Source organism: Chelmon rostratus, chromosome 8 (assembly GCF_017976325.1).
Source record: "Chelmon rostratus isolate fCheRos1 chromosome 8, fCheRos1.pri, whole genome shotgun sequence".
Classification (NCBI taxonomy): Eukaryota; Metazoa; Chordata; class Actinopteri; order Chaetodontiformes; family Chaetodontidae; genus Chelmon; species Chelmon rostratus.
Window position 1 is genome coordinate 11,498,599 of NC_055665.1, and position 25,227 is coordinate 11,523,825.

At 43.2% G+C, this 25,227-nt stretch overlaps 1 protein-coding gene across 1 annotated transcript; it reads right to left on the minus strand.

Moving 5' to 3' along the window:
- Positions 1-10,517: 10,517 nt before the first annotated feature.
- On the minus strand, positions 10,518-19,519 carry si:dkeyp-69b9.3 (MEF2-activating motif and SAP domain-containing transcriptional regulator). The gene is made up of 15 exons (XM_041942319.1): positions 19,465-19,519; positions 16,956-17,009; positions 15,985-16,040; positions 15,432-15,498; positions 14,612-14,737; positions 14,284-14,492; positions 13,960-14,100; positions 13,169-13,334; positions 12,890-13,055; positions 12,362-12,506; positions 11,752-12,217; positions 11,654-11,675; positions 11,170-11,209; positions 11,032-11,086; positions 10,518-10,942 (listed from the first exon to the last, which is right to left on the minus strand). Exons 1-15 carry the CDS (start codon positions 19,517-19,519, stop codon positions 10,518-10,520), a joined length of 2,193 nt encoding a protein of 730 aa, XP_041798253.1.
- Between the last annotated feature and the right edge of the window lie 5,708 nt (positions 19,520-25,227).

A 25,227-nucleotide genomic window follows, 5' to 3' on the forward strand; every position in this document is an offset into this window, starting at 1 on the left:
ACAACCTCCAAGGGAAAATTGGTTCTGAACGTTCACTAATGTGATTTCTGATGTGACTCCACAGAGATTTCTGATGATTTTTGTTGGATCCTTGCCCTTTATTATGAAGATAAAAGACAGTGTATTATAAAATTTGGATTTCAATTTGGACCAAATTGACACTGATGACCAGGATTCTAAAATTAGCATCATTGTTATGCAAAATAACTTGACATGAAGAACCTCAACACTGAAATGAAGAATCACCTTTAAAGACATACAGCACTACAGTGGCAATTTTGTACAGGAATGAATCCCAATTCTGTCATCTTTCTTCCTGTCAGCTCTGCTAAAACAAAATAAAAATGTCCCAACCTGTTTGTTTATTCTTTGGAAACAGAATTCACCTCCTGTTTGCTCTGGTTTGATGAAACTTGCTTTTTATCTGGTTGTGTAAGACGGTCGCTGACTTCAACACAGCTATGCTCTGCATTTGAGAACCGTTTTTTCCTCCCAAGGCTTCCATAAATGTTCAATTCAAAAATCACATTACTCATCTTTCTGTCCTTCTGCTCACTGACCTATTTTCTCTTGGGTTTGAAGAGATTTTGGCCCTTTCACTTGATTTATTCTTTATTCGGATCCCCATTAGCTTCCACAAACTGGTTGGTCATCTGGGGTCCGTACAAAACAAGAACAACAAAAAGACAAGCAATCCAAGCCACACGGTGTCAACAAAAAAGCACAATACAAACCAAGTGCTTTACACATGAAACTGAAAACAGTAGCAGTCGAAACAAAAATAAAATTGTCAGACACCCGCTGCACCAAAAAATAAACAAAAGGCTTCCAAAAAAAGCAACAACAAAACAGAATCTAGGTGAGATCAAGTCCTGCTTCTGTGACTTTCTGAGTCTGTTTTTAATCTGTCTGATGTTGGCTGGGAGCATATTCCAGGCACCTCTATAAAGAACAGTTCTCATCGTGCACTTTGTTCACAGACTTGATGACCGGTACTCACTCGATACGTCATGTACACATGACAAAAAAAAGTATATGTGAGCTTATTGGTAAAGAAGTGTGGTGTACCATTCCACATGGCAGTCTGCACGAATAACAGAAGTCTTGATCTCAATTTAGCCTCCACACATAGCCAAGATAGTCTTTTTACACATTAGTAGAGAAACAACAATGAAGGGCTAATCTGGCAGCTTTCTTCTGTACAATCTGAAGTTGTTTTTAGTTTTTTTTTAGCAGCACTTGACCAGATGGCTGGGCAGTACTCCAGGTATGACAGAACAAGTGATCTAACGACTTAGCCACATCATATGGCCTGGTGATGAACTGACCTCCGCATTCCACAGATTTTTGAGAACTTCCTGACTGCTTTAATACAAAGTTTTCAATAAATGTTTACTTTTATTTACAAAGGTGCAAATTTATTGATTGAAACATTCTTTCTTTTGGATGTCACTTAACATGTTAACCTTTTTTCTCGACTTGTATCTGAAAGGCACCGTGACTTATGAGCAGCTACCTTGGCATCGTCCCTTTGAAGCATCAGAGATCTGAAAAGAAGCTACCAGGAATTATTTGAAAGGATTTTAAATACAAAAACAACAAAAAACAATGCACACTCAAACAGGTTCACCTTGATGGATGGCTGGTCATTTGACAAGATTTTAATTGATTATGTGAGAGCATGTGGCCTCACATCACACAGACCTGTGAGGCAAACGAACAGGAATACATTATTGGGATATGAAGAGATAATACGCTCTGAACAGATAAGAACAGCATCCAAATATTTACAGTATATTCATCCCTAGACTGAACTGTCATCAGATTTGACATAATTTGCTAAACCACGCCACCATACAGCGATTGTCTAATTGTATCTCAGTAACCATAACACAGCATAGCAGGCCTGCCTTGCTTTCAATTTATCTAAAGTTTTTGGAGGATGATGTTGTTTTTATCACCTTTCCAAAACCAAAAACACACTAACAAAAGCGTACGCAACAAATTACACTTTGTTTATCTGCTGTAACATAAGCTACAAAGGTTAACTACCTACAGTAGTAACCTAGCATTATTTCCAAACGACAGGGGAATGCCATTAGCTAACTATATTATTATGTGAGGTTACAGGCTATGTTAGAAAAGTACCCGCTGGAACATCCAGCCGAGGCGGTAGCACATCAGTGTTTAGCGCTACAACAGCAGATCTGTCCTCGTCCTATTCTGTGCAATGAGGAGTATTTAACTGCAGTTGAGAACAACTGAAAACAGAAAATACACCTAAGTGCATTTCTTTTTATTAAATAAACAGATTCAGATATGAGTTACACCCTACATTGATGTGTTGAGACTCACTCAACATACTATGTTGAACTACTGTTTTGAATTGCCTTATTTTACATAATGCAGGTTGTGTCACTGGAGTAAAGTCTCGAAGAGACCATTTTTACAACAAAATAAATTTTATGCTAAAATATTCACACGATCCACGAAAGCTTCTCAGTCTTTTATATTGTAATGAATCACTATAATGGAAAATAATGTCTATATTTATCCCATGCTAAGCCTACAGCATGCTTGTAAGATTTTCAAGATAGCGATACTCTACCAAAAACCCTCTGGGTTACTTTTTTGTTGGTAGAAGGCATATGAGCGCTGCACAGAAGAGTTGTTCGGGCTGATAGCACTGTAGTAACAAATGATGAAAATGAGGCACAAAATCTTCATCATCTTGATCATCTTCATGATCCTTCTAGTCCTCAGAGCTGAAGAAAAACACTGATTTCATGTGTCATGTTAGGGAGTAGCCTTCACATGCATATAGAAAATAAAATACTATTCATGGAATTCAAGGCATTACATGGTGTTTATGCCCAAACTCCACTTTGTGGGCTCTGTTACAAAGCTTTTATGAAGTCTTGAGACTCCAGTTGAACATTTCAAATGTTTTTTAAGGTAACACTAAGCCCCCTCCCAAAAAAAAAACACAGTTCAGACAAGAAAAGTGTAAAGTTGGTGAAGCTTTCATCCCACAGGGAAGTGCGCCTCAACTGCTGACTGTCAAGAAGCTCGGTTGGAGTCATTGAGGCTCCCGCTATTGTGGCAAAGGTCAGTTTAAACACCAGTAGATCAGAAACACGTCTACCCGCCCACTTTGTGACTGCACAGAGCTGAAGAATGCCACTTTGGGCTAGCCTTGAAAATGAGGCTCTTTTCTTCCTGCATCTTTTTTAAACTAAAAAGAGCCAAAACATCTCTGGTACAGAGAGACTGTTCAGTCAAGCCTTGTTTTGGTTCTAATTAGTCCAATTAGCCTTCCCCATCTCACACAGTTTTAAACAAAGAGGAGCAGCAGCTCTGCTCAGCTTAACTAGCCCCGCAGTTTGATGTGTGGTAGCGCTGGAAAGCTGCAGAAGCCTCTAGTTACAGACACAGACGCAGGCTACTTTAAACAGTTTCAGGGCATCCTTGCTTCACAGGATAAAACTGCGCCATGCCGTGTCTTTTGAAATATTCTGCGTATGTCTCTTTAGCAAGATTTTAGCACAGAAATTTGGTTTTGTGCAGCCTGAGTCAGACTACAGTGATAAGGTAAAATTCCCACAGCCGTAATTCATGATTAGCAATGCTGAAGGGCACATTCCATATTGGTCGTGTGTGCTGTGTGATAAAAGATTTCATGAGGAGGTGTAAATGAACCAGTTAGATACAGCTGAACAGAGAACTACAAGGAAATTAGTTATTCTGAACATAAGAAGAAAAATTAATCATTCCTCAACAGCCGCTTTACCGAGCAGTTTATCATCATGAATCAACCCACATCATCTCTCAATTATTTCTCTTTTATAAATACAAATTACACAAATTACTGCTTGCAAATTATATGATTACATACAGAAAGACACTATTGCTATGTGACTGTTGCCACAACATCATTTCTACCTACTCAAGGCAGAGAGAACAACATTTGAATTTTTCAAAATATTTCCTCCTTGGGGCAGAGCGGCAGCAATAATTCACCAGTTTTTACAGCAGAAAACAAGATTTCTGTCGTGGCTTCATTCAATCCCCATGTTTTATGTCCCAAGAGGAAATCATACATTCAGATGTTTTTATGGACTTGTAGAGGCAGTAGAGGCATTTGCAGAGATAAAGGTGTACATCAAAATCTAAAACAAGAATCTGTTCACTTCTGTTTCTTCTTCCTTTCTTTATGATTTAACAACTGAAAGATTGAGTGTTTCAAAGCCAGTACAAGTAGATGTTTAGTGTAATTATGGTCATATCTGTACAAATTTGAGATGATCCCTAATGACTGTTGTACTATGTATCTGTCCGGGGGAGCAGCGTGCACTACCTGCCACACTGGGAAATTTTCCAATTCTACACAAAAAGGGTTTAAATATATAATTTTAAGCACTTATCTAAATAATATAATAGAGATAAGTAGTTCATGGTGTATATGTTCTAGTATTACTTATGTTCATACAGCAGGTCTGTGTTTATTTTAGCGTACAGTTATGTTTATATTTGCCATAACTCTTTAAGAGTTAGAAAGGTGTTTTTATCATTCATGATGTGACACTGCAGTAAGACAACAGACATACCGTGGACTTGTGAAAGGTTTAGGAACAACATGCCACTAGCATGATGTGGAGAAGTCTGCTCCTTTTGGTTGAACCAATCTTTTCTCATAACCAACTGAGCCTGTGTGTCACCGTGCTTAAAGTAACGCGTTACAAAGTTTCTACGACTCCATTAGGCTAGCAACAAAGGTAACTAATTACTTTTTCTACCAATACAATTATAATTACTGACATTTAAACTGACTCTTTGCTTTTCGCCGTCTTTTCATCGTCTTACCTGAAAATATTCGACAGCTCTAGAGGACGGAAGACAAACGCCGCTTGTTCCCCGGACTTCCGGTAAATGATCTCTCCTCACCTGAACTGACGGTGGCGCAACACAGTTCAGGCAATGTGAGCATGCTTTTCATTATAGTGTTTGTAACGTTTCTGGTGAAAAGAGAAGAAACTTATTATTATCTATAAACTACTGTAGCAAAGCTCGGTTAACATGAACATCCAGCATAGCGTTCTTCTTCTTCTACCAAGACAATTTAAGTATAGCGCACAGGTAGGAACGCTACTTCCTGTTGCCCCCTGGTGGTCGGAAGTATTAATAATTCCTGTCACTAAACTAATCATGGGTGCAACGATTGATCAAATTTGGCAGTTGTCCCACTGTGCCACAGCAACACTAAAATAATATAGCAACATGTGTATTAATGAGAGATTAGTAATAAACATTTAAAAGTAACTTTCCCTAACAACTCATTGCTTTATGTGCCGTAATCAGTAAAGTAATTCAATTCCTACTACTACTAACGGTAACTTATGACTCTGGAACACTTCATTAAACCATTGTCAGTAAAATTCTGTTTTTATTAACGTTTTATGCAGCGTCCCAACTTTTTTTGGAATCAGAGTCATAAATGTATGTAGAGTTAAAACATGGCAGACAATCCAAAAAGACTTAATTTAAGATACGGTAAAATGGAAACTGTATTCAAGAGATCAGTTCAATACACTGAAACACATGTTTGAAATAGGTGATGCAAAAACATGATGGTGGATCTTTTTTAAGCAAAAAGAAACATTTCAAATGCTCTAAACCCCGACTTACACTTCCTGCCAAGCACCAAACAGTAAACGGACAAAATTAGTGATTAACTAGTGAAAGCTGTGCATCATTTAGAAAGTGTTGGACTTACATTCATTGAGTGGCCAGAAATGCAAGATAAATGCTAATGCTATGTATCAGCTGGTGTGTAACAATGCAACTTTTGGAAAGTTAGCCATGTCAGCTTAAAAGATGATCTTGTGTAAATGCAGTGTTCCCATTTGTTCCTGCTGCAGGTTTACTGAGGACTTTAGGGTATCCACAGTATATAGCCTATATGAGCCTGTGGATGGTGAGCCAGCAGAAATTCAGGGCCTCATGCTCTTACATTCCTTCACTGAGTCTCTTATGACCACACAGCTCACATAGTAAAGAGATTATTTAATGGATTTTACATCCCATGTACTGGTTGCTGTGGTACCAAATGCCTTTTTTTCTGCCTCACACTGTAAATGTGATTCATGTTCACTGTTGACTAACTGGCACACGCGCTACAGGAGCTGCTGAGAAATTAGCATCCCTCTGCCTTCTCTCACATGGTTTATAATTGCAGAGCAAACCTCTCAGAGGAGCGCCACAGAAATCGAACCATAGCGACCTTCTGCCAGTGATCAAAGCCTACCTCAACCGGCTCCCCCAACACCCCACCCCAACCCCCGACCCAGGAGACGAAGGAGAGAGCAAGGAAGAGGGAGGGGGAGATGTAGGCAGGGAGGGAATCCACACAAACCATCTCACGTCTGTGCAAGAGCTACCTGCTTTACATATGAAACACACCTTTCCCCCTTTAATTCCCATGAAATCGCGCAGGAAGCGGTTATTGCAAAGGGGGGATGAGGAGGAAGTGATGTGGAATGGCTAGAGGGGCCATTACAGAGAATCCCTCATTACACCCTGGTCACAGCTTTGGCGTATTACCCCTGTGAAAACACACTCTCACCCCTGGGTGGATAAGTCAAAGAGAGTAGATTGTCTCATCTTATTTCTTCTCTTTGTGCCTGGTCTCTAGGCAGGTATGGTGGGGTTAAACTTATCAACATATGCAGCTTTAGCTCGCTGTAGTACCAACAGACAGGCAGGTCTCTCTGAACTGTACACGAGTCTGAAGAATTGCCTGTATCTTGACGTTCCTGTCTTTGATTCGAATAGAAATGGGTCTTCTCAACACATCTAAATCTCTGTGATCAATCAATCAATAAACCCACCTGCTTTTATAGAAGTAGCTCATTTGCAGCAAGTGTTTCTGAACCACTGAAGAGGACTATGAAGCCAACGAGCCCAATGAGAAAAAAGGAGACTTTTTAAAGTCGTCTTCTTGCATTACAGAGAAACATGAGTTTCCAGGATCCATTAAGCCAAGCTCAGCCTTGTGTGTAATGCTAATTACCAAATGTTAGCATGCTAACACGCTAAAGGTGGTGAACATTATTACCTGCTTAGCATGTTATTCATTCATTCTCATCATGAGAATGTTAGCATGTTGGCATTAGCATTTAGCTCAAAGCACAGCTGCTAGCATGTTTGTAGACTCTTGTTAGGCTAAAAGTAAACAAAATGTGGCCATATAACAGATGTGTCTGAGTGTATTTGACTTTGCTGCAGGTGTTCTCCTTTAGTGGAGGAACAACACAACTCACGTTGTTCATTCAAATGTAGTCTTTATCATGTAAACTTGTATTTGAGGTCTGGATACCCCCTTTGATGGTGCATCACATACATAACATGATACATAATAGAATTTGAACATCACTGGAGTATGCACTATATTAGTAATAATACGTAAATGTAGCTATTGGAAATGAGGTATTTAAAGGACAAACTTAATGGATGATTTTTCTGAAAATAAACTATGCTTTTTGTTTCATGTGGTGGTCCGTTGCCTGTTGATGATCACTGACCGGAGGTCTTCATTTATCCAGCGTCTTATTTACAGCCACATCACTGTTCCTCCAGGTTATAACACTGCTGCCTCTATGGAGATGAACCATGAAGTCATGTGGATGTGCTGTTTCATGGATATTTAAGCAGCATATTGGGACAAATGAATAATTTACTTTATGATCATCAATATTTGAGAAGACATAATTTGGGACAGTTTCTTGTGAAATGTGCAACTTATAAGTGCTTCTTTCTTCATGAAGCAATCCACTTGTTAATCCTTTCAGTGTGGCAAATCACAGCAGTGAGCTGTTTGCTTACTTTGCATGATTAAAAAAAAACAAAAAAAACAAACAAGAACCACATGGAAAATCTATTAAGACTTTAATTTTTTCAATGCTTTTAAATACGTTTTGGACAGTGGTTGATATCTTTTGCATGAATAAGTTACATAATAAATAAAAGCAAACACATTTTCTTTTCTCTCACGTTTTCAAAGTATGGCATTTATAGCAGCACAACTGGCCAACAGAGTCAGTTACCTGAAGCACCCGAGTGTTTCCAGACAGCAGACACCTGTCCTAACCAGCTGCAAATCTACCTTAGGTCAGTTTTAAACCCAGTTTAAAACAGAAGTATTAAACCTGGGCTTTAGTCAAACCTGTGAAACCGTCTCGGGGGCGTTCCAGGAAACTCTGCACCAGTGTTTGGAAATTAAATAAGGAGAGAGGAAAACACTGGTGTCGGCCCTAAAGCGTTGGAAGTCACAGGAGGTAGCATCTTACTCTCCTGCCCATCAGTTTTCTTTTTGTCTTTTTTTGCAGCAGGCAATGTTTATTGATCACTATGATTATCATAGCCATCCATCCACATTTAGCTGCATTTTTCATAGTCTCTGTAGAGAAAACTGTACAAGAATGGTTTTCTTATATAAATATATAAAGCTGTGTGTTGCCTTTGCACAGATATCTTCTTCCAACAATCATCAGAGCAAGAAACCGGCCGGCAGCAGCACTGAAAAGTTTGCATACAAAAAAACGTGGCATGAACATCCTATGACCTCAGATCTGCCAGTTTATGTGCCACACAAATCTTATTGCACTTCGCATTTCATCTTTATTCTGACACAATTGTTTGGAGACTGCGGAAGGGATGAAACATATTTTTTTAAATAAAGTGGTTTTATGGAAGGACTTCCATTAAGTTATCAAACTATAAAATGTACAGATATGAATGAGCCAATCAGAGCTCTCCAAAATGATTGATGGGACATGCAGCCAATTAAGGGCAGAATATAAATTCACGTAGATGAGATCTTGTATCTAAATTACATTTATCTGTCACAGCAGAGGTTAATGGCAGTAACCTCGGTCAGATTTGTTTTTCATTAATGTCATTATGTTAAGTGGGGTTGAGAATGGACATAACTCAGTGAAAGTGTATTATGCAAACAAATAATGCACCCATTCCTGCCAGTAAATCACGCAGAATATAAAAGCAACATCACTGTCACCATTAAGAAAATGTGCAGCATTTACTGTATCAGCTTTAACTGACAAGCTCACCTCTGGTCATGTGACATGTTACATATTCTCCACACATATTATTTTGTGCTAATCTCTACAGTGCATTTGAATAGAAATGGTCGTTTTGTAACGTACAGCAAAGATTTAACAATGTCAAATAAAACATTTGTGGAATTAATTTACACTAAGTGAACAGGTGTGGTCTTGGGGTCCGGCTATAAATTGTGCTAAATCTGGCTTTGCTACTAGCAGAGTAAGCACCGTGCAGTGGGCCAGACGCTGTTGGGGGTTAATCAGGGTACAAAATGACCACCTGTTTTTGCAAAGCGATGAGGAAACTCTCCCTTGTCTGATTGGAGCGTTTGTATGGGGACTATTTTTGGGGTGGTTGCCTGATTGCTCTCCTGGACAATGGTGACTTGAACAAGGTAATGTGGTTGTTCTGATGATTACACTGGATAACTACACCGGAGTTACTGCCTGCTGGCAATGAGACTACAATGAAATGTCTGGTCTGCAGTGTCGACACAGAAATCCACAGCTTCTTGCCTGTGTCCTCCACACATATCCTCTCACAGATCAATCGCGCCGCACACAAACAGGCACACCTAATTGTAAGCAAATAGCTACAAGTGCGTTCGGCATTAATGCTTATAAAAATACATGGAAGCACTTTGGTTGCTGACACATACAAACAAAAACAGCCTTGTGTGCACAGTCACACGGTTGCGTATCGAACACACACATACTTAACACACATACACACAAGCTGACGTACACATAAGCGCGCGCTCACACTGCTTGTTTATAGCTTCTGCCAGCTTTCTCCCTCTGCATGCCGACTGTGTGTCTGGCACCGGGGTTAAGGTCTGGAGCCACACACAAGCTGTGTGCTCTGTCTGGCTTTTACACACTCTAAATGGGCTTTATGAATGGCTAGGACTCAATGACTGAGTCAACACCAGGGGCCACACTCAACCCAAACTGACAACAGGGTTTGGAGATAAGTCAGAAACAACATTCTCCCAGTGCAGCCAGGAAGCATGTTTAAATTAATATGCCACCAGGTTTTCTTTTGTTTTGCAGTGCAAACATTGTGCAGTGGAGTGTGTCAATCCACAGATGTGCTGCTTGTTTGCCATTCCTGGCTGAGCCCAAGTGCTTTAAAACAGCGCTCTGCAGTGTCTGTGTGTGCATGTGTTTGTGCTCTTGTTGCTCCATCAAAGATAGCGATAAATCCAGCTCTCGACATTGCGTGGAGCCAGTGACTCTGACAGCCTTTCAGTGATGGATAGATGGAGGCCACTATTCACAATCTTGTGCCCTCAGAGCGATGCGTACAGTTTGCCCCATTCACGACCATTAAAAAAATGCAACGCTCGCCTACTGTACATACAAAGGAGTGACAAACAGATCTGCGCACACAAGTCCTCACCACTGCTCTATCATTAGATCCAACACTCGACCGACGTTCAGATCTGAATCCAGACTGAAGTCTGACTCAACAAAAGGAGCCGTCGGTGGAGATAGAGGGCGGAGGCCAGACGTCAGTGTTTCGAGCCAGTCAGCAGCGTCAAACAGCGTCGGAGCCCGTCGCTTCCGTGACTTCCCGGTAGACGGCAGAGGGGAGGTGCAGATGGGAGGTGGTGGAGGAGCAGGGATCACCTGGCTGGGGTTTATCACAGCAGGGGATGGAGGGAGCTCCAGCAAAAGAGAGGAGCAAAGAGGCGAGGGCAGGAAGTTGTCATCCTTGTTGTGCTGCTGGGAGGCCTGGGACGGATCGGCTTGAGGGGGAGGAGGCGACAGGCCGAGGACTGAGTGGGCAGGGGATTTATGATCGGAGACACTGACAGAGCCTGGAAGTGAGGTTGTAAAAAGGATTAGACACTGAAAGAAATACGAGCGCCATTTAGATTGTATTCTTTATCAATTATGGGATACTCACCAACACAAGTCATAGGCTCATCCAAAATGTCGTCTATGGACTGCCGAGGGTCCATCTGTGGCCAAAAGAAAACCTTTAAATCCCAATATACAAAGGGAACTCTTTGTGATCTCTTCCTGATCATCTGCAGACTCTAACCTGTGCTTTCTGGATAGCCTCCTGCAGTTCTTCCTCAAGGCTGCGAACACCAGTTTGAACAGGACTTGCTGTAATCTGCACCGGCAACTCAAAGTCCTGGCCAATCACATCACAGGGCTGGCAGCAAAACACCTGATTAGAAAGCAGGGGTAAATTAGTTTACAGGCAGTGATGAGAGTATGGTCACATGTTTGACCAGTTTAATAAATTGAAGGCTCTGCAGTGTACCCTTGAAAAGCGATTATCCCAGATACGTGTGTATTGATTTGTGTGTTCACCTGTGTAAACAACACCTCTGTCTGCATGTCCGTTTCTGGTTTGCCTCTCGAGCATCCAGGATCCTGTTGCAGGAACGGATGAAGGGATTCTCCACAAGACTGGAGGAATGATTTAAAAAAGACTGTAGTTCTGGAAAAATGAGCAATTCTCTAACACATGTTTAGACCAAAGACCAGAGCCTTCCTTCGCTCACCTCGTTGCCGGCGTTAGTGGAGCGGTCCCTGGGCCTGCTCCTTAACCTCTCCCTCATCTCAAGCTCCAGGCTCAGCTCCTGCTGCTGTTGCCGCTGCTGCTCGTTCTCGCTTCTCCAGGGAGTCCCGCACTGCAGGGGCGAGGAGGACGACATGGGTAGGCTGGGACTTGGGGTTCCTGAGGCAGTGCTAGCAGGGGCCAGGAAGACAGCGTTGGTAAGACCACACGCTTCACCTGCCAAACTGACTGACGCAGCATTCGAGAAACCATTCGGAACACCGTTTGGAGCGTCACTGAGAATCCCATTAGGAATTCCCCTATCCGGGATGTACATCTGTTGGTTCGGGCTGCTGCTGGGCGAGTCTAGTCCCGAGCTGGAGCTTGAGCCGGGGCTCTGACTGGGTGGCAGCGCGGGACATGGGGTGAGGGGCTCCAGGCTGGTACCCAGCTGGCAGAGGGGAGCAGGGGTGAGGCCAGAGTGGGGATGCTGGAAGGGGCGGAGACGCTGCAACAGAGCAGGTTTGGTGCCGGAGACAGGGAGGCCACGCTTACGCAGCTGCTGCCGCAACTCGGACACCTGAGGGAAAGGAAGAGGTGAGGGCAGGAGGGAAGAGGTGAGGGCGGGAGGGCAGAGGACACTTTTGTCGTCACCATGACTTATAAATGATTGTTATCAGTCTCAGGCATTCTCTGCCTTTCAGCGCTTTCCTGCTTTTCTTACCGTTAGATCGACGAGATTTGCAGGGAGGAGCTCAGGCTTGGGTGCAGGGTTTGTGTCTAGAGGGGTGTGGTTGGTTGTGGCGGGAACTGGTTGGGGATTCAGGGGCATGGCTCCAGAGGACTTCACAAGATCGCTGTGATCTCCACTGGAGGAATGACAGAAACATGTTTTTAAATTTAGACTTCATTATAGATTGATGACAGACAAACACACGAGAAAGACAGTGTGACAATACAAAGACATACAATAAAGAGAAGGGGGAGGGTTACATTGTTATTCCATATGCTCATATTTAACACATGGTGTGTCCATCTTGCTTTGCTCCAACACATAAATCTACTTTTATTCCTTTTGTTTTTTAATCAGAAAAACATTATTTTACAGGAACATGACCTTGTCATATTACAAAGAGAAGACAGACAGAAGACATAAGCATTAACTGACCCGAACTATCTGATGTCTCATTGATAAAGCACAGACAGTTGGCTCAATCTGGTTTACCTGATCAACAACAATCTGTTTGCATACCTGGGCACAACAGTGAGTTGTGGTTGTGGCTGTAGCTGCTGCTGCTGCTGCTGCTGGTTCTGGAGGATTTGCAGCTGGAGGAAGACCTGCTGCTGCTTCAGGAGATGGGAATAAGCTGGGTCTAAAGGCTGGGTAGGGGTAGGGCTCTTCTGTTTGGCTCTTCCCCCTGAAAATAAACATGGTTAAATTCAAACACCTTGCCACAAGCTCAAGCCTTGATTGGACCCATGAAAAATAAAATTGGAATAAATGTGGAAAAGTAAAAGATGATATTGGTACCTCCAGCTCCAGACCCTCCTCTCTGGTCTGGAGGAATGTACTGGTGATACTGGAGTTTCCTCATTTTGGGTTTGGTGTCCCGCGGTTTCCGCGGGCGAGGGGGGTGGTTGAAGTTGAGGGCGGTGGGCAGGGAGGAGGAGGAGGTGGGGCTGGCCGGCCGAGCTGTCTGCAAAGACACACATTGCCAGCATGCCCAAAAACCGTAACTATTCGGTGGTTCTAGTGAGTAATTTTAAAAATAGCGTGTAAAATATCACAAAGAAAATGTCAAGTCATTTCACGCTGTTTGACAGTATTCGCCCCATGTCAAGGTTAAGTTCTTGCATGATACGTACAAATGCCTCACAAATCTCCAGATGACAGCATGTCCTGCTTCTCACATACAGCCATGCTGCTTGTGTGTGAATGTGTTAACCTACAGGGCAAATACGCAGCTCCCCCAGAAGTGCAAATTGACAGTAATGAATGCAGAGCAGCAAAGAGAGGAGCATTGTGTCTGACAAAACAGAGGAGTGACCATCCTGTAAGGTTGAAGACCTCTACAATGCTTTTATTGCCTATGTTGCATACCAGCTGTGAATACCTGCCAATACCGCAAACACATACGCACACATTCACAATTTAAATGTATTTCTGGATGAAAATGTCATATTGCCACCCTCATCTGCTTGCATTCTAGATATTATCATTTGATTTTGAGGAGTCACGAAAATATTATAACATTAATATGTGCCAAAACATTCAAACTGAAAGCAGTACGACAGCATTAGTATGCACTAACCCCACATTACCTTTGGCAGCAGGGGTGTGGTCTGAGAGGTCAGATAAATCCCATTTGGTCTCCCAGTTGTTGCCATGGAGTTTGATTCACCCAGTGTTACACTCATCGGTGGTCTGATGCCCTCGGTTGCCGGGAGCAACGCCAAACCAGACTGAAGGCAGAATGTCAGGTTATCAGAGTGGACATATGAGGCTATTTATAAATGCAGCCGTCTGTAAATATTCACTTTAATGTGTTTATCAGAGGTTATTGGTGGGAATTAACTTCAGGCTTCCTTGCTGCTGCCAGCTTAGTGTGATACGTGAGTCTTAAGATCTCAGTGTTGTCTCCTCACCTGAGCATGACCGGGGCTGTGGTTATTAAGGGGCGGGCCCACAGCTGAGAAGTCACTCAGTAATTGGTCACCTGAGAGCCCTGGCAATGAAGAAAAGGCTGGTGATTGGTGAACACCGCTTTGCTCAGTGGGCGAGGAGGAGGAGGAGGAGGAGGAGATGTCATCTTCGAAGACATCAGCTGACAGAGGGAAAGAAGCAGGACCTGAGGCTATGAAAAGTGAAAGGAGGTAAGGTCAAAAGAGGAGCAGAAGACATTGGGTGGGAAATGATAAAAAAAACTGCGTTTATTCTGTATGTGTGTGCCTGTGCATGCGGATGTTGACTCACGGTTCTCCAGGGGCAGCGTGTGTTCGTGCTGTTGCTCTGCAGGTCCAGGCGGACGTTGGATCCTCTCAGTGAGGTCCTGTGCCTGGCGAGCCTTCTTCTGCCTCTGGGCCCCACACACAGTCCTCTCTGCAGGGGTGGGGGGGATCGTGCAGATAAGTAGCGAGAAGGGGACAGATGGGAGATGAGCAGAGACAGCGGAGACGAGATTGGAGAGAGAGAAGCTACAGGATTTCAGAACATATGTGATGTGAGCATGCACAACAGTGGTGCCACAGGCTATCAGTCCCAATTCAAACCAGCAGGGGCATCAAAAAATAGTAAACACTCCTGCCCATGGGGATATGTATTCCCTTGGATATGAACATACACATACACGCAACATTTTTAAAAGGGCAGAAAAGGATTGTTTGGAAAATCAGTCTTTTCAAATTAAAGGTTGGAGGGTGACGACAGGGGAGATAAAGAGAGACGAGGGAGAGAGTAATGGCAAAAAGTGATGATCCCTCAATGGGCGGGTTTATCATGGGCTGTCAATCACTGATATGTTTGCAGGCTGCTTAAAATGCAGACTTACAGTGTGCAACAAGGTCACATTTCTATGTGACTGACAGCCGATGAAAGACCGAGCCCATTGCCGGATTTACACACTTCTTTATCCACACAACTACTGTACAACAGGGAGCAGAGAGCAGCACAGATATGATCAAATACAGACAGAAAGAAGGAGACAGGCAGGGAAATATGTTACTGTGCTCTTTGCTGGGAGCACACAGGGCAAAGCAGGAAGGAGACAGCAACATTACTGTTGGCAGGGCATCACCTTGTGCAGTTTCAGTGTTCAGACCACTAGGGGGCAGCTTCTGAGCGGCACCATCGTCGGTTAGACGCTGCATCAGGAAACAGCAGGTCAAACCAACAGCCAGGGCCCAGAGATTGCAATGCAGTTCATTCAGGAGAAAGTTAAATAAAACTATACTCCAATGCCAATGCAGCCTAAAGGAATACTCATTTACAGCAGCAGTGTTTCCCCCACAACATATGCAAGGAAGGAAACTGTGCCACAAATTAGCTTTTTTTAAGAGAAATGGTCCCACACAAGAGACCACCTAACCCATTCAAATGTGGGGGAAACAGTGACCTACACTAATTATTTCTCACAATTCATGTGTTTCTTTAACTTACAACTATATGGAAGTAACACAGGTAAGCAAAACTGGGATGTCATTCTGTTCTGTTAAATACAATCAACTATACAAATGAATAGAAATGTTAAGAAACATGGCGTAGAGGGAAAAATGTCTTTACATGGCAGCTTGACTGTAACTGCATCAATGCATCATGCTGTTGGATATTATTGAGAAACTGCTACTCACCAGAGCTTCGCTCTGGTCTGTCTCCGCTTTTTGAGGGGGACAAGTAGATTTCAGCCCTATGGACACAAAAAAGATGCATAAGACGTATAAGATTAAATGACAACGTAGGGTCTCTTCTCTTTTAGAGGATGCCGGCATGGCAGAGAAGCAACTCAGGTGAAGCGGTGCATCAACAAAGCACTTTCAGCCTTCAACCCATCCTTCCAAGTTACAGCATGGAGCATCTCAGGCACTCTTTTGTGTTGGCAGGCATCAGAATGCGCACTGCTTCTTATGCAACCTGCTTCAGCCTCAGACAACGATGGGGGAAATGAAGCAAGGTGCACTGCCTGTCGACAAAGCACCTGAGATTGTATTTCTGCAGTCTGGATTGTATTCACACATTCATCTCCAGATAATCCCTGATATTAAGAACATGTTGTTATTTTTACACATATGTTACCTCTATGCATTTACGTTTGTATCCATGAGCATAATCCATGTTTCAAAACAAAATTTTTAACATCTCTGATACCTGCTGCATGTGTGGCCTTGTGCAGACTTACAGTATACACACAGTGCACATTTTGCATGCAAAGTTGTGGTTATCATCCTTATTGTTCCCACTGACTCATAATGAAAATTTAGCATCATGCTCTTGGTATAAATGTCCCTGTAACTGGTAAATGCTGGAATTAATCAACTACATAAACAGTATAACACAACAACGTTAACCTTTATATTCAACTAAGGGAGGCTCTTGCACAGTCTGAGGTTTTAAAGCAAATCACATAGAAATTTAGACTCCAGAACTAAAATCAAAGGAAAGCAAAAGCTGGTCAATATAGTAAATCCTACAAAGGCATTTACTAATCAATAAGCAATCATCTGTCAGTGCAAAGAGGTCACCTGAAGATCATTAATATGAAATCCAACCTGCAGTCATAGTGTAGATGGATCAATCACAATGTTAATGATACACATAGACTAACCAGGGTCTGCATTGATTTCACTCTGCCTTCGGTTCTGAATCCTTAACTGCAGGACTGCAAGACAAGAAAAGAGATTGAGTTGAGAGATTTAAAGAAAATGATGAAATGTCAAACATTACACTCTTGGAACAGTAGGTTAGCTTGATTTCTCACTGGAGGACAAAATTATCTGGGAAAAGAGAAGACGCTGACGTAGAAAGGTAGGAGTTGAGCAACGCAAGACAGCATGATCGCTGTTAAACGATAGGGCCTTGCAACTTATATGACCCCATGACTTTGCAGTGCTTGTAGATTATGTATCCCCTTGCATTCTTGCACACACCTACACACCGCACGTATGCACACACACATTAACATTCAGCACACACACAAACAGGTGAAGCAGGGCAGGGCTGGGCCCGTTACACCGAGTGCTTCCCCCCCATGATACATGTCGGTGAGTTTTGAGACCTGAGAGACCTGACAAGGGGAGGGGGAGGACTGCACGGGGGGTTGAGGGCAGTGACTATTTATCTCTCAGTATGTCTATTTCTGTTGGTCCCATCCCCCCTTCAGCTGTCCCGCTCTCTCCACAAGCCTCTCATGCATCCCCTCCTCCTAACGTCACCCTCGTTTGCGCTAACTATACTCTTCCTGCTTTCCTGCCTCTCTGACGACTCAAAACAAAAGTTTAATGCTGCAAAAATATCGATTTGAAGCAGATTAACACGCTGTGCTCTGTTGCCATAACAAGTGAGGGAAGTAGTGCTTATCACACCAGAGTTCCTGTTAGATTTCTATCTGTTTGTGTGTGTGTGCGTGTGTGTGTGTGTGTGTGTGTGTGTGTCTCATATTATATTGTTTATTATTTTAACTGGAGGCCCAATGCAAGTCTTGAACTGCCCTTTAAATTGCATTACTGAACATTCATTACATAACTCAGTGTTCCCAGCCTGGGGGTCAGTCCTAAGATAAATCTGAGGAGTGTCGTTAAAGGATTAACAGGATTAGACAAAATAAACATATTTTGACACATTTTTTTTGTAAAACTGGCTATTTTTACCTTTTCAGACCTCTTAAAACCATTCAAATTAAACAACATTAAAGGGATATTTTGATGGAACCTGTGATGAGGGGCTGCAAGTGGATATTTTGTTTTACGAGGTGCAAGCTGAAAATCTATTATTTCAAGATAAGGATTAGCACGTTCTCTTAACGTTGACCTAAACATCTAGCATACGTCTACTTTTGTGTCAAAGGTCAACACAACCAGATAAAATTGTTAAACAATGAATAAGAACTCAAACAAACTGTCATACACTGGCTGACAAAAGCTCGTGTTTATTTCACATCAGTTTGATATGCCGGCAGACTTCCTCAAGCTCTGCTATGCACACACGTTATTACAAGCGGGGCAGCTGCCCTAAAGAATCACGTTTTCCAGCAGGTGTTTGCTCACCTCCGTGGCGCTTCCTCGCCTTTCTCTTTTACCAGCCGTTAACGACAGCTGCCTGGGAGCGCAACAGCAGCCGCTACAACTTCTAGGGGAACTTGCATTATACAGTTATAGGATGGTTGTTTAACGCTGTTAGTCACAGAAGGCTGTTTGTGTCTCGAAGGTTGTAATCACAGAGTAATATATTGCATTAATCAAACTCAGAACGATCATTTAGGATTCATTTCAGCCGTTCTTTCTCAATTTTTCTCAAGATCTTAAAAGACTGCAGACTGTGATATGATATAATCAGTACATTCAACTACAGCATTTATATTTTTATATACAATTATCCTTTTCTCCAAACTTTAATTTTGATCGTTGCTTATTTAGACATGAATGTTACAGTGATTTGAGAAGTGGTAAAATATAGCCAAGTACATTTACTCAAAAACTGAAAGTACAATTTTGAAATACTACTTGAGTATTTCCATTTTATGCTACTTCATACTTCTACTTCACCAGAGTTTCGAGGTAAATATTGTGCTTTTTTTGCAGATTAAGATTATTAATAATACATATATAGTAGAATAAACTTCCCAGCTGTATATAAAGTCATTAAAAGGACCCCAACCAATTCAACAACTACAACATTAAAGTAATGTACACATGAATGTATTATTCATAATAATTATAATTTATAATATAAATGCAGTAATATAATCTGGTGAAAGACGTATAAAACCACTGGATTTTTTTTGTAAGTTTGTTTAAGGGGTTTTAACATCCTGTTTAAGGGCCACAGCTCAGCAAACCATGCTGTGGTTAAAGTGTCACACAGCAACATGCAAACATCTTTAGACATCTCTATCTGTGGGTAGCAATCACTAAATCCATTCACCATGATCAATGCTTCCACTCAATTGATCATGTGACAGATATTGCTACTGAGCAGCCAATAACCTTCCCAAACACTTCCCCTCTACATATTGATGCTAATGTCGCCAATCCTGCCCGAGATGTGAAGCCGTGGTTGTGGGAAAATAAATCCCTCTCTCCTCTAATTGGCGCGAGCTGAGACTCCGGGATCCTCACCTGAGCGGAACTTGTTCCGGATGAGGAGCGACCTCTCGGAGGCCAGCAGTGTCATGGCGGAGGGGAGGTTGGAGGAGCCAGGGAGTGGAGCAGAGAGAGAGGAAGTTCCTGGCGTCGCCCTACCAGGAGGAATGGACCCCTCTCCTTCTGTCTCTCGCTGCTGGGAGAGCGAGAGGAAGCAGGGGAGTGAGAGACACAGATGCTTGTTAATCCACTGACAGACACAAACCGATATTGATAGAGGCAGACAAAGCACAGCGGAGATAGATTGAGGGGGAAACAGAGACGCAAAGCCGCTCAGACCTACAGGCAGACTGAACGCCGCGGTGAGCTGCTCTGGCAACAGCAGGCCTCCCCATAGACAGCCTGTCATAATCACACAGAGAGTCGCAGAGGCCCACCCACAGAGACAGAACCGACGACACAGAGAATTAAACAGACAAGGAGGCTTTTAAAGAGGGGCAGGAAGAGGTGGAAGCTCGCGTGAGTGACGGAGACAGGAGCCCCAGCAGATACTCAGGACGCCAGGCTGGGAGGACGCTGATTGTGGCGGACGCGCATGAACTCAGAACACCTGCAGCATCGCACAACACATTTACAGCGTGGCAGCGGGAGCGCAAATGTGTCATGCACTAAAAGAAGAGTGAGACGCCTCTCGAACAGAGCGAGCTGGGAAATCTACATAAGCTGCATTAGTGCACACACACACAGCCTATTAACAATATTGATTTGAACTGGCCAGCCACAGAGCACCCAGAGGAAGCCTGTTTGAGGGGAAGGGACAAACACACACACACACACAAAAACACCGCACACATACTTTGGAACAGCTCAGGTTATGCATACTAAATCACCACAGTGCTCTTCCTATTCCCAATCCCATACGTGCACACACCTCGCTTATTTACAATATGAGGAGTCCAAAGAAAGGCCACTCGCTCATGAGTGCAATCAAATAACAAGCAACTGATTGAGATTTCTTGTCTGGCGCAGGCATTACTTCACAGCAGGGCACTGAGGCACAAGAAGGCGCTGAAAAAACACTGAGAGAATAAAAGCAAGAGAATGAAAGAGAATACTTACAGGAAAGGAGAGAATTGAGTCCCTCGGGGGAAATTGGAGTGGATTTAAGATTAAATTGAGAGAGGTGCGAGATGGAGGAAGAGAGGGAAACAGAGAACTTCGTAGTGCGTTTAATGACGATTTCTTTCTTTCATGTTCTTTTCATATCCTTTTCTTTTTTTTTCTTTCGCCCCCTTTTCCACACGTCTCACTTTCTCTGGGATTGTTTTTTTTTTCTTCCTAAAGGTGAAGTGCAAAGAGAAAAAAGGATCTGTGGTTCCTTCGTCCCCTCACGATAGAAACTCACCCTCTCTGCCTCTGCCTCGCTCTCTCTGCCCCTCTCCCCATCCGCCCCAAAGCATCCTGGGTCCTTGGTGCCAACTGTGAGCGACTGTCAAACTTTACCCCTCCTCCTGCATGGTCTCCCCCCTCCTCTAGCAGCCCTTCACCCCCCCTCCCGACACCTGCTGACTGATTGATTGACGAGCACATTCAAATACAATGAGCACTTTTGTGTTTGCTTGTATGTCTTTGATGGCTGCTGAAATTAGTGCAGCTCCTTCATGTTAGGAGCTGAATTGCCACATAATGTGATGGGCAGAACAGTGAAGGCGGGATGAAGAGACGGTTTATTACAAGGCAGCGCGAAAAAGCCCAGGAGTGTTTTGGCCTCACATCAAATCATGGACTGCAGCAAGACTGCAGGCTCATATGCTCCTGTCAAGACACCTTTGGGTCACCCTCTTAAAGTGATTTAGTGCTGTTTGCGTGCAAGCATACGTGTGTGTGTGAGTGTGTGTGTGTGAGTGTATGGCACCGCAGAGAGTCACAGGTCAGTAAGTCAGTGTCCGTCAGCGTATAGTTTACAGCATGTATCAGCACTGGTGCCAGGCAAAATCACCCGAGTTTCACCTCACTGTTTAGGCCTCCGAAGCAACTTGGGTGAACATGTAGGTGCGTTTGCCTATGTGTGTGTGTGCTTTATGTGTGTGTGTGTGTGTGTGTGCCTTTGGGCTGCAGAGGGGGGGAAAGTGGGGGAAGTGAGGTCGTAGCTGGAGCACCTGTTCTGTCGATTTGACAGACAGGCCGGTGTGTGCTGGTTCAGCAGGTCATAGAGAGGGGGAGGCAGAGAGGGAAGGTAGAGAGGGTGAGGCAGAGGAGACTGAAAAAGTTGGAGTGGAAGGGAGGAGACGCGAAGGGGGGAGTCTTTACGACGAGGACAGGAAGAGAGCTGCAGCCGACAGGGAAACAGAGAGACACGCAGGGGGGAAAAAAAGGAGCCCGCTGCCATTTTATCTGCTGTGGGAAGAAAGACCCCGACGTCGAGATCCACTAATCAGAGAACACGGAGCAGATAGCACCACATGGGCCAATTATGGTTGCCATGGAACAAAATGGAACAACTAATGGAACACAAAATGAATGGGAACCTTAATTTAATACGCGCTGATAGACGGACAGCTCTTTCAGGTGCTATTTGCACAGTCCGCCTGCGTTTTTTCATCATTGTAAAATCTCACCTTTGACAGCTTTTCCTCTCATGCCCTGTAAATGCATTTCACACACACACACACACACATATATATAAACACAGACTGCACTGACAGCATGGCACATTATTGAGGGAAAGGTGATGTAATTGGTTCCCCTCCACAGCTACACCCTTGCCTCAACAGCCTGGACTCTCTTTCAGATTAGCACCTGTTACCCTCCTTCTTTCTCACTCCTCCTGCCACTCGCTCCCTCACACACACACACACACACACACACACACACACACACACAGACTCCTGCACTGTGTCTGGTGAACAACAAGGCTTGCACGCTGTTAACCTTTCCCTTGTGAAATATCATGTTTCCCTGTGTAATTCCGTGCTCACATGCAACACATTAACTAAAAGCACCGTATGCTGTGGGTCGGAATAAAAGCATGCTATATGAGTAGTCAGGACCAGTTTCATATTGATGTCAAATCTGCCTCCTTCGCTGCTGAAGCTGCAGTGTTTGAATGTAGATCCAGCTCTCCCCAGGCTCTCTGTCTTCTGCCTTTCACCCAGGTGTAAGCACCCCTCCACCATTTGAGAGAGCTGAGAGACAGCACAGGGAATAAGCCAGCACATGCAGCACATCATAAGCGTAAGTGTGCCCCCACATGGCTGAGCTGCGCAACGACAACTAAAAAACAGAATCCATCCACGGTTAGTTTAGCTTTCCATCATTTTGGCTCTCAGTGGCAATAACGGGACGTCTGTGATGCAACAGAGCGGATACACAACAAACATATCAAAGTGCCGAGCGTATCAAAGAGAATGAAAAGCTGAAACATACCAGTCTAACACACTTCATTACATCTGCTGCCTCTCCCTGCTCCTTCATCACTGCATCCATCCCCGTCCCTCTCTCCGTTCCTCCTCTACCTTTATCACTTCAATCACTTGGCCATGTGCCTTGTGCCACTCAGAAGCCCTGCTGCCCGTTCCACTTCACGCAGCACAAACACAGGAACACACACACGCACACACACACATACAAGGGTAGATTTCAAACACACATGGAGGCTCAACAGATTTCTGTCTTCTCTCCGTCCGTCATTCCACCTGTCTGTCAGTCAGTGCACTTTGAAGCTCTGTGCAATCTGGGCAGCTGCCAAACCTGCACACACACACACACACACACATACTGTACTGTACACACACATCTCCAGCTGGACTGCTGATCTCACCTACTCGGCCACTTGAATATTCATCTTCATCATCATGCGGTGAGGACCTTGTAGGCTCAGCGATGCAACAGCCCAGTGGTGTCAATTAGAGGACCAGAGTCTGTTTTTTTTTTTTTTTAACTGACAGAACAGCATTGATTTAATGGCTGAACCCTCAGAGTGACCTCAACAATATGCATGAAGAACTTCAATGAGCGTCTACAACCAAAAGGTCAGGTGCAATAGTTCATTTCTCCCCCCCCCCTCTTTTTTATGTGTGGACGACATAAATAAAATCCTCTGTTGTGGTTTATGTAAATATCAACCAACTGTACATGATGATGCAGTCATTCATTGACAAATTAACAAATTAACCTTGTTTCTGGCACCCTCTGCAGTTTGCCTTGTTTTCTTAATAATTGCAGAACTAGCTGAGGAAACATGCAGAAAGTGCTGATGTCTGGATTTCATTCTCTCATTTATGTCTGTTGAAAACAAACATTTTATTAAGGGGAATCATCTGGCTGACTTTTAATGAAAAAAGGCACAAAAACAAGTTGGTTCAAAATCATTTTACATGTAAACAGACAGTAACAGTTTATTTCAAAATCTTCAGCTGTTGTGTTAATAAGTAGTGAAGCAGTATTTTTGTCTATGACCACAAACTGTTCCATGAAAATATTTCTAAGGTGACTATCAGTGTAATAACGATAAGGCGCCTGTGTCATTACTTCTTGCATTTTCGGCTCCTGGCGGATTTACACTTTGTTAAACTGACAAAATCATAAGTCAGACTAGTTTAAAAGGTGCTAAACAAAGACAAAAATAAAACAGAGTCTGCAAACATGTTATTTCAACACATCGTGCAACAATTCTGTAAATCTAATATCACCATGAAGCAGACCCGCTCATGTATGTGCAACATTGCCCTCTAAGACCTACTAAAACTAGAGATAGTCAAGGACAGGTTGACATTTTTCCATCTATCTAAAGCCCACATGTAGACTGAAAGATGTATTTATTGTAATCATTCCTTCTGTTCGTGCCGGCCCTGAAGAGTTGCCTTCATGTCTCCAGTGGAAGAGATGGGGAGCAAAACAAAGGCCAAAGGTTTTTGTGCAAAAATGACTTCTAAACTTCAGCTGAAGTGAATATGAGGCTTCAACAGTCTGACTTAGTCAAGTGAAGTGTGAATTTTCCGAAGTTCGACTTTTCTGTACAAAATTCCAAAACAAAGAAGGAATTTTGAGCTAGAAAGGAGATTCTCTCTGTGAGTTGCATGTTATATATTAAGGAAAAGGTAATATATGCATTAAACATCTGCTCTTACACTTTACCAGAGCAAATACTCCACTATCTCCCAGAGCAGACGGTCTCTCTGCAGCAAATTCCCACTGACCACTCGGTTAACCTTTGCTCTGCACCTCTTTCCTTCCTCTGACCTTCTGTAAAAGTGAGTTTGCCAAACTTCACTACAATGGAGCTTAGCACAGGCCTTTCAGCATGCCAAAGCATCTCTATTCGCACAATGGCCGGCGCGGAAATAAGGAATGGGACGGCCAAGAGGACCCAGTCAGGTCATTTGAGCGATACAGTATTTAATAACTTATCTTGGGCTTAGCTCTGTTAGGCTCCATGGCTTAAATGGAGCAGAAAATTGAGAGAGTGCAAAAAAACAGAAGACTGTCTTACAAACTCAATTACTCCCTGGAGGCAGTCCAGCAGATATATATCAAGTATCTTCTCTTTCTTTTCCTCTCACAAATATCCGTGTAAAGTCTGTTCCCGTCTTTGGTGATTAATGTAGAAAAGAGAATCGACTCTGAGGATCAGCTTAAATTAAAGGACAGACACGGCCCTGGCCTGAGTATTCACAAAGAGAGCGACGGCACACGTGACTGAAAGCTTTTCATGAAAAGCCAATTTAAATATACTTCACGTTTGTTTGACATCCGCAATCCGAAAAAAAAAAGATGGGACGAAGTTCCAGTTACAGTTGA

Excerpts from the sequence above, each read along its gene's own strand:
- si:dkeyp-69b9.3 (XM_041942319.1), bottom strand. The coding sequence starts at position 19,519 with ATGACACTGCTGGCCTCCGAGAGGTCGCTCCTCATCCGGAACAAGTTC. Across the intron at positions 16,041-16,955 it reads TGAAATCAATGCAGACCCTG|GGCTGAAATCTACTTGTCCC; the intron begins GTTAGTCTATGT and ends TTGTGTCCATAG. Across the intron at positions 11,676-11,751 it reads GTGCGGGACTCCCTGGAGAA|GCCCAGGGACCGCTCCACTA; the intron begins GCGAGAACGAGC and ends GTTAAGGAGCAG.